Genomic DNA, 15,664 nt, shown 5'->3' with positions numbered 1-15,664 from the left:
CACCGTTCTCTCGTCGCGATTTCCTGGCTGACGGTTGCGATTCCTGATGGACTCCCGCTAGCTCCTCTGAGCGCCACAAACGCAACTTGGGAAGGCTCATATCTTTTGTGACGATTTGAACTACGTTATCGTCGTGCTTCCCTTCAAGTGTAACAAATTTGTTTTTTTTTTAGGAGCTTGACTTATTTATAAATCTGTACGTGGCGACTTGACTAAAGCTGGGATTGTGATTTAAAGTAGGAGAACACAATATGGGGGCAGCCTGAACGAGCGGGAGTCCAGCATCCGGGACCATGTGCCATCTAGTGGCTCGACTTTGTATTGCAGGGCCGAGGCTTCAAACGTGTCAATTTCAAACGGCAACGACACCCCTGCTAAAGTCAAAAGGATTAGTCTCAAGTCAAAAACTGTGTTCGGAATCATCCACTCATTCCTTACTCACTCGATCAAGGGTTTTGCAGAGTGGACCTCGATAGTTTCTAAAAAAAAAGTCGACTAAAAATCTATGTGCCGATGAAGAAGTCTGAATGATGACCGACTATATTCGGAATCAGTCACTCATTCCCGAATTACGACAAAGAATTTTTTTGGTGCATTTTTAAGAACAACAGTTCAGTTGTATTTAACTTTTGATGCTACGTGATCTAGTTGACTATTTTAGTTCACCAAAACTTCCACTGAAAACCCCGACCAGTGATTACGGAGTGATTTCGAGCACAACCAAAGTCATGAATACAAACCTTTCGCAGTTGAGCACGTTTCCGAAAATGTCCAAAGTTTGGTTTAAGTCTTCCGCAGCTCACACCGAACGCAGCGACAACCGACAGCGGAGTCACCAAAATTCTTCTTCTGGGTGACCGCTCCTACCTTTAAAGTTGGGTCTGATCCTGGCATCGTAGCCCGACACTTTGCCCATCAGCTTGTCCAGGAACTCGGACGGCGGCATCGGCGAGGCGGCTTTCCGGGCCGCCGCTTCCTTGGACGCCGCCAGACTGTCGGACACAAAAAGACAATTAAACACATTCATTAGAGTTAATTTATTATTATTTTTTTGTATTTGTGGTTTTTAATAAGGTTGTAATGATACCCTAGTTTGATCTGAGTTTAAATGACAATCTTTTTTTTTTTTTTTTTTTGATGAGTCTCATTCTGAATGTGTTCATATTCTGGTGGAAATGTGTATTTGAGGGAAAAAAAAAATGGAATTTTTCAATAGTATGAAAAAGTGGAACGTGGAAGGAGTAGAAAAACAAAAAAGTGGGCAGAATAATGAAAAGAACTCTGGCACGGACATGTGCAAGCATTGCAAAATAATACGTCAACGCAGACAAACACACACAGATGTGTGTGTGTGTGTGTGTGTTTGTGTACACAAGAGCTCGCAAAGAGCAATAATTAAAAGATGTTAATTGGCTCCCAGGACACAACAAGCATCAACAATTAATTAACATTGGACTCGTTTACCTTCAATGTCAAAGTTGTTGGAACAAGAAGAAACGTCGGCGTGATAACGTGGTTCATCGTTTGCGCCACCCCCTCCCCCCTCAACCATGTCGAACAATTTTACAGCAGAGTAAAAGTGTCTGTATACTACGCAGGCAAATCCCAATTTTGGGTTGCGCAACTTCTGTGTAGTACCACGTTATGCCACTACATGCCGGGTGGCAGCACCGAGCTCTACAGGAAGAGCGATTAAGAGCAAGAATATTAGTATTCCTATGTGTTGCTGCTCCGTATGTGTTAGGTCGCAGTATTTCTGTTAGCCTATCTATGGCGTTTTACATTCCATGTTAGCATTAAGCTATTGTTACAGTGTTATTACATAAGCGCATTGAATTTGAATGGAGAACAAAATAATAAAGTTCAAACTCAATTTTTCCTAAAAAGCTGAACAACAATCGATATACGTTTTCCAAGAAAAAAATATAGAAATTATATATAAAAAAAATAAATAAATAAAAAACAAAAATCCGATGATGTCGCGCAAGTATGCGGGGGGTGGGGGGTGGGGGGGGGTCGTGTGCTTGCTGCTTGTCACTTGCGCTTGCCGCCAGCGCTCCAGAGATGGAGCAAAACGCTGGATGATGTCACGGACGCCGGCTGAGGCGGGACGCTAAAATAAGAGCGGCGGGCGCGGCCCCCGTCCAGCGAGGTCGGGACTGACCCGTGAAGGCCTAACTGGGCGGCGCCGCTGATTATATCAGCGCGCGCTTGAAATACACCACTGGAATGACTCCTTCGGATTGCTTGGACCAGTGCGACCGCACTCATTGCTTCCCAACAATTCATAACAACACAAATAATATGTTGGCCGCCGCAGTTCATGATAAAATACGATCAAGGATTATTTCATAGTTAGTGGCAAAATCTTGTGATTCTTTCAAATGGATATATTTTGCATGATTTGGGTTAAAAAGCTCTGACACCTGAAACTAAATTTCTAATAAAGTGTCACATGTTGCGACTTTTGGGACGACCCGGCGAAAACATTTCTGACCCAAACTGTCCAACAACTTCAACGGATCGAAGAGAAGCTGCAGCAATCTGAACTGGCGGTCAAAAAACTGCTCAAATGTTTTGTTGGAAAAACTAGCACACCTCAAGCGCTTGACAAAACGACATTTTTTTTTTTTTTTTGGGGGGGAGTTAATGTGTGTTTGTGCGTGTGTGTGCGTGTGCGTGCGCAACGTCATGAAACGGACGGTAAACACACCGCCGGAATGGAAGCCAACCTTTGACGGTTCGGAGAAGCGAAGCCTCGTAAGCCAAAGCCGCCGGCGTCGCTTCCTGTTTTCCCGCTCTCATGATCAAAGTTAGGCTTTCTGTGATTATTCCGGATCAATGGCGCAGAGAAGAGACTTGGAGTGTGCGTGTGTGTGTGTGTGTGTGTAATGTGCAGGCGGCGGGTGGCGAGTGGGAGGCCTGCGCTAAGGCCGGTCTGCAATCATTAGCGCTAAGTGTTGCTCATTATGTTCCTCTGAAGACCTCAACTCCTAATTGGCCTCATCTCGCCAAACAACTCCTAATGCCCCCCCCCCCCCCGCCCCCCAAGAGACACTTGCTCATCACGGAGGTCCCACATGACACTCAAACATGCACACATCAGAACCAGCATAATTTTTTTTACACTGCCAAAAGAACAACACAGTATAAGAAAAAGGCAATTCAGCTGATGATTACTTTTTGTCGATCAATCAGATTTAAAAAAAAATAAAACAACAAAAAAAAAACAACAACCGAAAAAAACATTTCTAGGTCTTTAATGGAGAAACTAAAAAAATGGACAAATTATTTCAAACTGCCAGTGCAGTGGTTTATTCCGCAATCGCCATCAGGCAAAAAATGTCGCTAATTAATTGAGAATGTAAAAGTAGATGTTTACAAATGTCTCGTTCAACAAGATTAATGGATTCTAAAAACAACGGTTGCTAATTTGATTATCGATTAGTTGTTGATTATTGCCTCACAGCGATCACACGAGTGTCAGCAGCAAATTCGCAGCCAGCTGGGGAGGCCTCGCTTTTCAGTCGAGCTGTGCAATTAATCAAAAATTCACTTATGATAATTACACTCAACGATTACCATCGTAAATCGTAAAAAAAAAAAAAAAAAAGAAGAAGAAAATTATCGTCAACAGTATACGTCATTAAATAATCACCTATGACGTACTGCACACCACTGGACAATCACCCTTAACACAGCACACCACATGATCATCACTCTTAACACACACCTCATTACCAGGAAAATCACTCTGAACACACTGCACCACAAAAAAAAAAAAAAGATCACTCCTAACACACAGCCCAGCACATCATGCCGTTTAACGCACTGCACACCACCAGATAATTACCCTTAACACACATGTGGATAATCACGCTTAAACAGCATACACACACACCACTTGATAATCAGTCCCAACACTATACAAGGTATAGTAAACATCACAGGACAATCGCTCTAACCACTGGATAATCATTGCTAATTTACTGTACACCACAAGATAAAAACTCTTAACACACCACAAAAAAAAAAAAATCACACTTACCAAACGGAACACCACTGTATAATCATTCCTAGCACCACACACCACAGGATAATCGCTCTAACCACTGGATAATCCTTCCTAATTCACTGCACACCACTAGATGAAAATGGTTTACACACCACAGGAAAATCACACTATACATGTGTAACACCACACACCACATGATAATCGTTATTACCACTGGATAATCGTTCCTAATTCACTGTGCACCACTAAATAAAAATGGTTTACACACCACAGGAAAATCACACTATACATGTGTAACACCACACACCACATGATAATCGTTATTACCACTGGATAATCGTTCCTAATTCACTGTGCACCACTAAATAAAAATGGTTTACACACCACATGAAAATCACACGTTACATGTGTAACACCACACACCACATGATAATCGTTATTACCACTGGATAATCGTTCCTAATTCACTGTGCACCACTAAATAAAAATGGTTTACACACCACAGGAAAATCACACTATACATGTGTAACACCACACACCACATGATAATCGTTATTACCACTGGATAATCGTTCCTAATTCACTGTGCACCACTAAATAAAAATGGTTTACACACCACAGGAAAATCACACGTTACATGTGTAACACCACACACCACATGATAATCGTTATTACCACTGGATAATCGCTCCTATTCACTGTGCACCACTAGATGAAAATGGTTTACACACCACAGGAAAATCACACGTTACATGTGTAACATCAGATATTAAAGGATAATCGCTCTAACCACTGGATAATCATTCCGAATTAACTGAACACCAATTGATAAACACTCTTAACACACTACAGGATAATCGCTTTTACCACATTAGATGATCATTCCTATTTCACTGTACACCACTAGATAAAAAGCCAACACACGTGAACACGGCACAGCAAAATCACACTTAACATGCGCACCACCAGTCTTTCATCATTCCTACGACCAAACAGCATGGGATAATCACTCTTACAACCGGATAATCACTCAAAAGACATCCTACACCCTTGGCGAGGAATTTTTAGCACACATCACCACATGACAACGACTCTGACATCTGATTCGCCGACTTTGATCAGAGCATGGAATAAGGCTCAAAAACACGCCGTATCGTGACGTTGATCGCAACGACGGTGTCGCAATACGAGAAGAGAGAAAGACACGCGTTGGATCGGAACGAGCGCCATCCTGAAGAAGAAGCTCGTTATTGGCCCCAAAGGCCACTTTCGGTTTGCAGCAGTGCGGCACAAGCAAACACGTGGAATTAACAAAAAAAAATGTCATCAAACACGATGAACACACCATCGCCATCATGACGTACAGAATGCAACCTCACAGATAATTGAAATTCTTGGAGGAACACAACACGGATTAAATTTAAAATTCATTTGAAAAAATCCTGCAACAGATCAATGACATGATGATGATTCTCTAAAAAAAAAGGTTAAAGACAATTAAGTCTAAAAAAAAAAAAAAAAATCAAATTTAAATTCCACAAGTGCCGGGACAATAAAAAAAAATGTTTTACTTTTTTTTTTTTTTTTATACAAAAAGGCTGCCAAGTATTGCCATAATCCAGATTGGTAGAGTCGTGACCATGTCAAATTTCACGTTATTCTTTCCAGAACACACGCAAAAAAAATGCTTCATCTCGGAAAACAGTGATCGATGGTCACGGAAATCTCGACTCGTGCCCACTTTATACTCTGAACATAAAGTATTCGAACAATTGTCTTAATATTTTGGATTTTATGGACGCCGTTAAGCCTTCCCCTTATACGTACTCCGAGAAAAAAAAATGTCACTTAACATTAATTAAAATCGAAAATAATTTGGCAATCGTTTTAATATTAATGGGATATGAAGTGGGAATGAGTTGAGGTGCGCGCATATATTTTGATGATTTGTCGGAATTTTTTACATTAAATGATGAATTTTGGGGAGTACGTATAAGGAGAAATGCGTAAAAACTTCCATAAAGTCCAAAATGTTTTGACGGTTGTTCTAATATTTTAGTGCGGAATAGGAATGAGTAGATATGTTGGGATTTAAATTTGGGTGACAATTTTGGGACATTAAGCGACGACAATTTTACGACCAGGAAAAGCAATCGAAAAAGAACAGCCGCCATATTTTGGCATCAGAGTGCTCATGTGATCAAAATGGCGCTGCCCGGGTAATGTCATTATTTTGACACTTAATCGGCTTCTCACAGAATCAGATATCATTGATTTTTTTTTTTTTGCTGCATCGTTTCTATATTTCATGAATTTTGGCTTTAATCCAAGGCAGGACCAAGATCAACTCCACATCTTTGTCGGGTATCCGGCGGTGCTTTTCATTGAATGCTCCGATCCATGCAAAAAGGTCAGCCGCGGCACTTTTAGTCCCGCTCGAGCTAGCAAGCGCGCTAATGATGGGCGCAACGGTCGGACACCAAAGCATCCGATCGACCTGCGATCGATCGGCGGCCAGTGATCAACATGTTTGCGTCTCCGGAGGATCTCAGCGGCGAAACGACTTTGAGGGGCAAGCAAACGGGATCATCGGTTCTGGTCCACGCACATAAAGGCATGCAAGCGAGAGTGTCAAATTTATATACTGGTGTCCAAATCAAGACGCAGGGGCCAGATGTGGGCCGTTACATCATCTCAGGTGGCCCACTAAAACAAATTCAAGTGTTTTTTTTTTTCCATATTTACCAAAACTGCAATTTAGGCACGGTGGACGACTGATTAGCACATTTGCTTCACAGTTCAGAGGTGCAGGGTTCGATTCCGGTTCCGGCCTTCCCTGTTTGCATATTCTTCTCATGCCTGCGTGGGTTTTCTCCGGGTACTCCGGTTTCCTCCCACATTCCAAAAACATGCATGGTAGGTTCATCGAACACTTTGAATTGCCCCTCGGTACGAGCGTGAGCGCGGATGGTTGGTTGTCTTTGTGGGCTCTGTGATTGGCTGGCAATCCATTTGACGTGTACCCCGCCTACCGCCCCAAGATAGCTGAAATAATCTCCGGCACACCCGCAACCCTCGTGAGGAGAAGCGGCTCAGATAATGGATGGATGGAAAACTGCAATTTTGTAAACATTCGAGATATCACAAGCGTAATTTTTTTCCCACCAAACCCTTTCGATGCAGTCGCTGAACATCAACGATTAAAGGCGCATTCCTCAGGTCCGCCGATCAATGTTTAGTGATAGGCGGGCGCAGGGGGTTGCGATGGCTGATGGTATCAATTAAACGACATCCAAGACGGAGGAGCTGAGGCGGCGATCTCCCGACAGCGCTTCATTAACTAAACGCCGCGTTCCCAATGCCAAGGTCCTCTGCGGCACCCAGACGGCGGGGGGGCGGGGGGCGGGGTCAGGTAGCGCCAGTGCGTCAACACTACTCCGTACGATGAAACTCTTAAGAGGCTGAATGGGGAAGAAGAAGAAGCGGAACAAGGAGAAGTCGTGTGCCAATGCTGACGAGGAATCAAGTCCACAATGTGACATTTGAAGATGAAGTGATTTGAATCAGTCAAGAGATGCGGAAGGAAGGAAGGAAGGAGTTAATACAGTCCAGTGATTACAATTTAATTTCATGGAAATGTTGAATTTTGGGAATATGCAAAAAATAATTCCCAAGATGTCCAGAGTTTTGGGGACTGTTTTCATGTTTTAATCGTTTGAGAATTGTGTAAGAGATGAGTGAAATTTTTCAAAAGCATTGTTCATTTCAATTTGAAGGGGAAAGCTACCTAATATTTTTACAATTGAGTATTTTAGCAATTATTCAAACAATTATTCAGATAAAAAAAAAGATTTTACGTTTTTATTATTATCACGTCAGAGGTGTTATATTTTTAGGAACGCTCCATACCACTTTTCCTGATCGATAATAGTACAGGTATTTTACTTCCGCGTGCGATAGCAATTTCCGATACCACATAAAATTTCAATAAACATAGATACAACTGCGACCAAAGATTTTTCGTTCTTTCAGACGTACATGATGATTCATTCATTAGTTTTTTCTTTACGTATCGGTAGCTTGTATCGACACCCTCCATAAGTACCCGATACCCTGAAAGAAGCTATCAGTCCTCACCTGTCCCTAATTATTTTTGCCCATTTTGTTTTGCCATCTTCACGCTCAACATATTTGCAACTTTTGCACATGTGTGGCTTTAAAAAGTATGGCCCGGTGAATGACGTGGGTGGCATCAGCGAATGAGAGCCGAGAGTCGACTCATTAGCCAATATTACCACATGGCGATGCTTTGAATTGCTTGAGGTAAGAAAAAAAATAAAATAATAATAATAAAATTGTGATATGAACAATACAGCTGAGAAATTTTGCTGCGTGCGAGTGCTGTTGAGGATTCGTGCAATATTAATCATCTTCATGCGGCGCAATAAAGCAGGAAGGAGCCGGCAGGCCCCTGACAACATTTGCATCCAATAAAAACGCGCATTTACATCCCATCATGAGATTCAATAAGAGCGCATAACAATCCAAACCATGTGATTGGTCCCTGTCTCACAACACGGTGTGGTGATAGGACCCGGGGCCCCGCCCCTTCTGCGGGCAGCCAATCACACGTCGATTAGTGCGGCCACAAGAAGACAAAGAAGAAGCCAAATGGAAATTGATCGGCGACCCGTGAATGTTGGCCTGTGATTGGCTGGCGTCCAGTCAAGGTTGTCGGCACCTCTCGCCCGATGTCACCTTTCAGAAATGAAATGCGGCCCGGCGGCACAAACGTGACAAGCCCCCCTCGTACACAAAAGGTTTGACATTTAAAGGGTTGACAGCAACAAGCTCATTAGAAAGTTTGGCGCCGTTTTGGCATTTTGGTGGGCCGCTCACGTCGCTCACTGGATTTTTGGGACATTTGCGAGAAGTGCTGCAACGAACGAATATGATTAATCGGTTCATTATATTGTCAATTAATCGATGAATTGGATTTTCTTTTTTAAACGATGTTTGGATTTTCATCTCTATATTAACTCGTTTAATGCCATTGACGGCTAAAGACGTCAAAGATCCTTTTTTTTTTTTTTTTTTTTTTACTTGGCTGGTCGTGAATGAGTTAAAAAATAAAGTTGACGGTGCAGAAAATCCACCACCAAATCAATGAGGATCCAGTTGCTGATTTGTCGACAACATGCTTGAAAAAAGTAAAAGCAAATGTTTTGTTTTGAAAAAATAAAGGCAGCTGTTTTCATGGAGGACTAACAAAAAAAAATCTGAGAAGATATCACTTTCAAGGAGATGAAAGTAATTTGGGTTCAGATGTTTTTGGTTTTAGGGAGAGATTGCTAATTTGTTTTATTTTTATTTTATGGGGGTAGTTCAATGTAAAAAAAATATTTTTTTTTCTTAAGTTGACAGGAAAATTAGCTCAAATGCTTTTTTTTGCGGTTTTGGGAGATTTTTTCAAATTAATATTTAATTTGGGGGGGGCTGCTGGGATTTTTGAAACCCTTAAAAAAAGACAATAAATTACAATTAATTGCTAAAATAAAATGTTATTTTGTTGATCTTGCTAATTTTCTTTTCAACTGCTTTTCAGCGTTTTAACGTTTGTGGGGATTTATTTTCATTTGTTTTCAACTAATGTGAGGTGGAATATTTTAAATATTAAAAAAAAAAATCATATTTCATGAATTAAAAAAATATAATAAAAATAAATAAAATAAAAACATTACTAAAATCTAATTTATTTTGTTCACTGCCACTGACGGCTATATTAGTCAAAAATCCATTTTAATTGGGATGATTTTTTTTCAAACGCTTTCTCCTATTTGAGTTTTTGGGTAAATTATTGAAATGGTTTTTGGAGCACATGCGTTTCTATATGAAAAAAAAAAAAAATCAACGGGGGTTGTTTTTTTTCAAATAAATTACTAAAACGGCTGAATCACCCATTCCAGTGTTTGTGCTAATGAAATTTCCTTCCTCAGCAACACAAAGACGGGACGCTTTCCTATCCCGTCCTTCACCGTTCTCAAACCCAAAACGTCCGCGGCCCGGTGGCATCCAATGGTTCAGCGGATGACAGCACAGGGACGATGACTCGGCCAGTGGCAGGCATGAGAAAACGTGTCTCCGGGCGGAAGAAGTGTGACCTCAAAAAAAAAAAAAAAAAGACAGGACCGAGACCAAGATCCAAACTAAACCCAGGACGAGCAATAAGACCAGCGCTCATGTGGGTCAGGAACTAAGAACTGTACGGAGACCTTGACTCAAAACGGAGCCAAAAATATGACCAGAATCGGGACTACGCAGGACAAGACATGGCAAGGTGACGAACACCCTGGACCGGTCATCAGACAATGTCAAGCCTAATATAGGTGAAAAAAAATGACTGGACGCCAGTTCATGTCAGGACAAATGTAGACCAAAAATGACTGGTCGTCAGTCAATGTTAGAGCACATTTAGGAAAAAATGAGCATCAGTTACAAAAAAAAAACCAGACTGGTTGTAAGTCAGTTGATCAGACGCATAGGTAGCAAATGGACTGGTCACCAGACAATGTCAGGGCAGTTGTGGACAAACATCAGACTGGTCGCCAGTCAGTCATATCCATAAAGCAATTTCTTTGTGTTCAGTGAAGCGATATGAGATTGGAACTCAGAACTGCGACAGTGTGATGCAGAAGCGCCACCCACTTTGACACCGTGCTGCTTCCTTTGCAAAATGGTGACTCAAATTCCCAAACGAGGGCCCCCCCATTGGTCAAAACAACCACCTGCGCATGCCTCCCTCTAGCGAGCGCTCGCAACTGCATTCCTGCACCCAATCACTTTCGCCCCCCTCCCCAAAAGTGACAAACATTCCCATTTGCAATAATTGTGCATGAAGCGAGCGGGCTGGTCGTCCTTACCTGAAGAAGACGAGCGTCTCCCACAAGTAGATGCTGAGTGCGTTCAGCCGGCACATTTTGGAGAGTCTCATTTTGTTTTTGGGGGTGAAGGGGGAGGGGGGGCAAGTGGGGTGGCGGCGCACTCTGCCAGCCGGAATCCCCCCCTTTAGGAAGAGGAGGGGGTGGGGGGCGCAGGTGCGGGGTCGAGGACCTCCAAGGTGACTCGGGAATTGGGGGGGGTCGGGGTGGGGAAAATTGGGGTGGGAGGGGGTCTGTCAGACTTTGGCAGCCATGCGATCACACCTGTGTCCTCTCTGGGAAAAAGGGGGCGCGGGGTGGGGGGGTGAGGTGGTCAGGGGGCGTCCGGGTTGGGGCTCCAGAGTGGGATGGGAGGAAGAGGAGGAAGCGGAGGAGGAGGAAGAGAAATTCCACCTGCTTACAGATCCTCACAGCTGGCGGGAAAATGAGCCATATTCCTTCGCGAGGGACTTGGGGGGCGTGGATGGGGGCTCTCGTCAAGTGTTAATCCAAGTGGGAGAGTGGCCCCCCCCGCGGTGAGGACGAGGATGCCGCTGGTCCTCGGCGCCGTGCACGCTCAGGGGCGCGCGCGGACGTCAGCCATGGTGTGTTGACGCACCGGCGGACGCTCCCATGCGCGCCGCGTCTGCCGCTCCGTGCGCGTCCGCCGTTGCTTGCTCCGTCCGCGCCGCTGCCAACGAGACTAAAGTTGAGTGGAAAGGAGCGCGGCGCCGCGCGCGTCACACGTCACGTCAGGATGGACGCCACGGCCGCGTGTGATGCTCGTGCTGCAGTCATTTAGCAAACTAAGCGCCGGACCCGCCCCCTCCTCAAGACACGCCTACCAGCGTTGCCGTTGGCCCGCCGGCCGACGAGGCTCACTGCTGATTGGCCGACGCAAAGGTCAGTTAGCCAGCGCTCCGATTTGGGAGGTAACGCCAGGCTGACATTATTAGCGGGACGTCACAGTAAGTTGACGTCATCAACATGCACGATGACATATTTGAATGATGACAAAAAACTACAACAACGTAGAATGTAGGACTAAAATGTTTCTGGTGCAGGTTGAGATCAAATTAATTTAATATTACACTTTGCAATTAAATGATGAATTTTCCAAGGAATTGCAACATAAATAAATGTAAATAATAAAGCAAAATCGATGCATTCAACTCTCTGGGATTTGTTCACGTGTGACACTTAAATGCCAAAGGTGAGCCCTTAAAAAAAAAAATCACTCAGTTTTGTAAAACCGCTTAAAAAATAATTCTCATGTTTTCATTCTGTTCTTTAAAACCAATACATATTTGATCACTGCACATTAAATGTATGTGGAAAATGAATCACGTGGCTAATATTTTACTTGATTATTTACAATAAGCTAATGAACCTTTTATTCAGTGAGACAAATGGATTGAAACAAATTCATAAACACATTTTAACTAATTAATTTTAGAGAAGAGCTAAATTAAGCGCGGCAACTCATTTCAATAATTGAGTAATCGGTCAACTTTATTAAAAAATGAGACTGACAGTGCAGAATATACAGAAACATAAATTGATGATGATTAAATTACAGGTTTGATCAGTATCATCCATTCGAAAATGTGACAAAATGTTTCCAAAGTAAAAGCAAAAATTCGCAAATTAAATTTTTTTTTTTTTTTTTTTTTTTAAGAAAACATCAAGCTCATCACTGCTTTCGACGAGGACGACAGAAATGGGAGAACATTTATTTATATAGAAATTTGGACACTTCCAAGAAAAACAAGGCCTCTAAATTATGACTCAAGTCTCAAAATAGTTGTTCATTAATTTGCGAATCGATGAGTTCTCTTTTAACAGTTGCCCCCCGAAACGAAACATTACATTGTGGCAAAGTCGGATTTTTGCTGTTGCGCAAGAGTCGAATTAGCGAGTAATGGAGTTAATGTTGTTGCGTCGTCAGGACGGTGGCGGGACAATGCGGTGGGGACGCTCGGGTCGAGCGTCTCCGCACAATTCCCAGGAAGGTGAAAACGGAGTGCAGAGTGTTGAATATTTCAAGTGGAACGTGGCCATTAAAGCCGTTTATGTCAAGGCGGCTGCTATTTATAGTCACAAAAGCCAATCCCGACATCAGCGCAAAAAATCACACCGACTGATTCCAGAACATCATCACGACCAGCCATACCTTCAAAGTAAAACACAATTTGCAAGGGCCACTATAAGTGCAACGATTAATCGGCAACTAAATGATTACTTGAACACGATTTTGATCAGTGATGAATCTTTTAGAGACTTTAAGTTCAAATTTTTGCAATTTCCATCTTGCGTAAGTAAATTTCTGCGGTCCTCCACGAAAGCCAACGAATTCTCTTCGGGTTTCGTACTTTTTCATAATTGATGAACCTGTTGATTATTTTTCAATGAATTCGATAAAAAAAAAATTCATCCCTTAATTGAAAAACAGAACATTGTTTCACATGGACAGTACAGAAAATGCACCAAAAGAAATTGATTCAGTTCCTGGTTTGGTCGCAAACATGCGAGAAAATCTGCAATAATGGTGATCGCTGTTTTCCGATAAAAAGCGGACGTTTGCAAATGTCTTATTTTGAAAAAACAGTCAGTTTCAATGCACGACTGCAGAAATGGAAGAATATTGACTCTTGAAAGGCTGAAATTGGGTCAATTTGAAGTTAAAGAAAATCTCTAAATACCGAATGTGTGATCAAAATAGTTTCGATTCATTTGATAATCGATTAGTTTTCAATGAATCGATTATATGTTGCACGTGTTGCTTACGTAATTGCGTCCCTGGACCTGAAATCAGTGCACAAAATGCGAAGCAAAATCAATCGGGCGAGCGACAGCTCGTATTGTGAAAAATCGGCAAATCGGGGGCTTCACAAAACCCTGATCAGCGATTTCAGTGTTCTTCAAAGGACATTTGATGCTGAAGATCTGAAAATCAAGGTGAATTGATTCAAGACAACAGTTTAAAGAACCATCACATCCACTCTACAATTTAGACTTTATTTTCCTGTCCCGTTGAGAAGGACGAGCAGCGAGAGGGCATGAAGGCGAGCGTGGCGGTCCGCTCGCAAGTAGGTCAGGAAGGCAGCCAGGGGGCGGGGCCACACACTGACCAGCCGGTTTGAAGTGACAACAAAGCGCTACAAGAACATATCCCAAGGTTCTTCCTTCAAAGTAGGCCTGCAACTAAGCATTATTTTAATAATCTGGTGATTAGTTTGTCAATCAACTGATAAATCGGATAAAAAAAACGTGTTTTCCATCTCTTTATTCTCATTTTTTTAATTAAGAAATGAGGAATTAGAATTTAGACATTTTGACCCCCAGATGTCGGTGTGCAACAAAATCCCCCTGGAGGTTAGCCGCTACGCTAACCGCTCTCCTCCGTTAGTGCAAAGGCGTGAAGGCCGTGACACGGAGACGTGCTCCCTTTCTTCATTTAGCCTCCCTAATGAAGCTCCCAGCTTTTTACGCTAGGCGAGAGACGCCATTTCCACCGTCCTCATTTGCACAGCACGCATGAAAGAGGACGTTTTGGTGTCAAAGCGGCAGCGCTAGAGGGCTCAGCTCACCTACGCTAAGTAGAACAAAGAGGAAAACGAAGCTTTGCAGTCAATTGAGCAAAAGGCGCTTTGTCGCTTTTCATTTTCTTCAAGCTGTAAAAACGAAATCTGACCTTTCGTGCAGTGTGTGTGTGTGTGTGTGTGGGGGCGTGCGTGCGTGTGTGTGCTCGTTCACCGTCAAGCTTCCACGGCGACACACTTTGCGTTTGACGCCGTGACTCAGCAGACGCTTCATTAAGGACACTGGAAAAGGCAGCAACAAGCGCTGAAATATCATCGGGAAAATCTGGAACACGTTTCAAAATGAGACATTTGCAACATTTTCACCAATATTCTGAAAAGTGTTGTGAGCCAAATTAGAAACTGTGCATTTTGAGTTAAAGGAATGGAAATCAAAACAAAGAATTAAAAAAAAGAAGATAAACCATAACGGAAACCCCAAAAATGCCTAAAACGAATTAAAATTCACAACAGTATGCCCAAGGTTGTAAAATTAATCTAAAAACTAATCCTCTTTATTACGACTATGCTAGCTTTCTGATGGCAAATATAGAAAGTAGTGACCTATTGGGAGCTGCATACACCTCTCACCGCATTGCACAAACAAACAAACAAACAAATAAAAAATAAAAAAACACGTCGCTGCAGATGAGTTCAATCATAGGATGCTAAGCCGTACTGTAGCTAATCAGGGGACATTTGCTAGAAGAAAACTTGACGTGATTTGGGATTGCCACTTTTACTTTGAATAATAATAATCATAAAAAATAAATAAATAATAATAATAATAATAAAAATAATAATAATAAATTAGATTTGGAAGCACACCATCATAAAAATAAATAAATAAATAAATAAATAAATAATAATAATAATAATAAATTAGATTTGGAAGCACATCATCATAAAAATAAATAAATAAATAAATATAAATTTAAAAAAAATAATAATAATAATATATTAATAATAATAAATTAGATTTGGAAGCACATCATAATAAAAAATAAAAAAAATCCGTTGAGTATATAACTCAACAGAATTTGTTCCGCAGTGGCACTTTGCCAATTGCACAGTATACGGGTAAAGGATTCACAAAGGTCAAGGTCAGGTTCAGGTGGACAAACACAAAATGTCCCACGTGACCTTCCTGT

General features: G+C 42.0%; 1 protein-coding gene across 2 annotated transcripts in view; it reads right to left on the bottom strand.

Annotated features, from left to right (window-relative positions):
* The window catches only part of glra1 (glycine receptor, alpha 1), a 47,364-nt gene extending 35,664 nt beyond the window's left edge, over window positions 1-11,700 (bottom strand). For both annotated transcript variants that reach the window (XM_088294203.1, XM_088294202.1), the window contains exons 1-2: window positions 10,936-11,700; window positions 868-992 (exon numbers count right to left, since the gene is read on the bottom strand). In XM_088294203.1, the coding sequence (XP_088150329.1) occupies window positions 868-992; window positions 10,936-11,006 (196 nt within the window). In that variant the 5' untranslated portion in view covers window positions 11,007-11,700. The remainder of the gene's footprint in view (window positions 1-867; window positions 993-10,935) is intronic.
* Window positions 11,701-15,664: the final 3,964 nt, after the last annotated feature.

This window comes from Idiotropiscis lumnitzeri, chromosome 4 (assembly GCF_059441095.1).
Source record: "Idiotropiscis lumnitzeri isolate Australia: NSW breed Sydney's pygmy pipehorse chromosome 4, RoL_Ilum_1.0, whole genome shotgun sequence".
Classification (NCBI taxonomy): domain Eukaryota; kingdom Metazoa; phylum Chordata; class Actinopteri; order Syngnathiformes; family Syngnathidae; genus Idiotropiscis; species Idiotropiscis lumnitzeri.
This window is presented reverse-complemented; position numbering and strand designations above follow the sequence as displayed.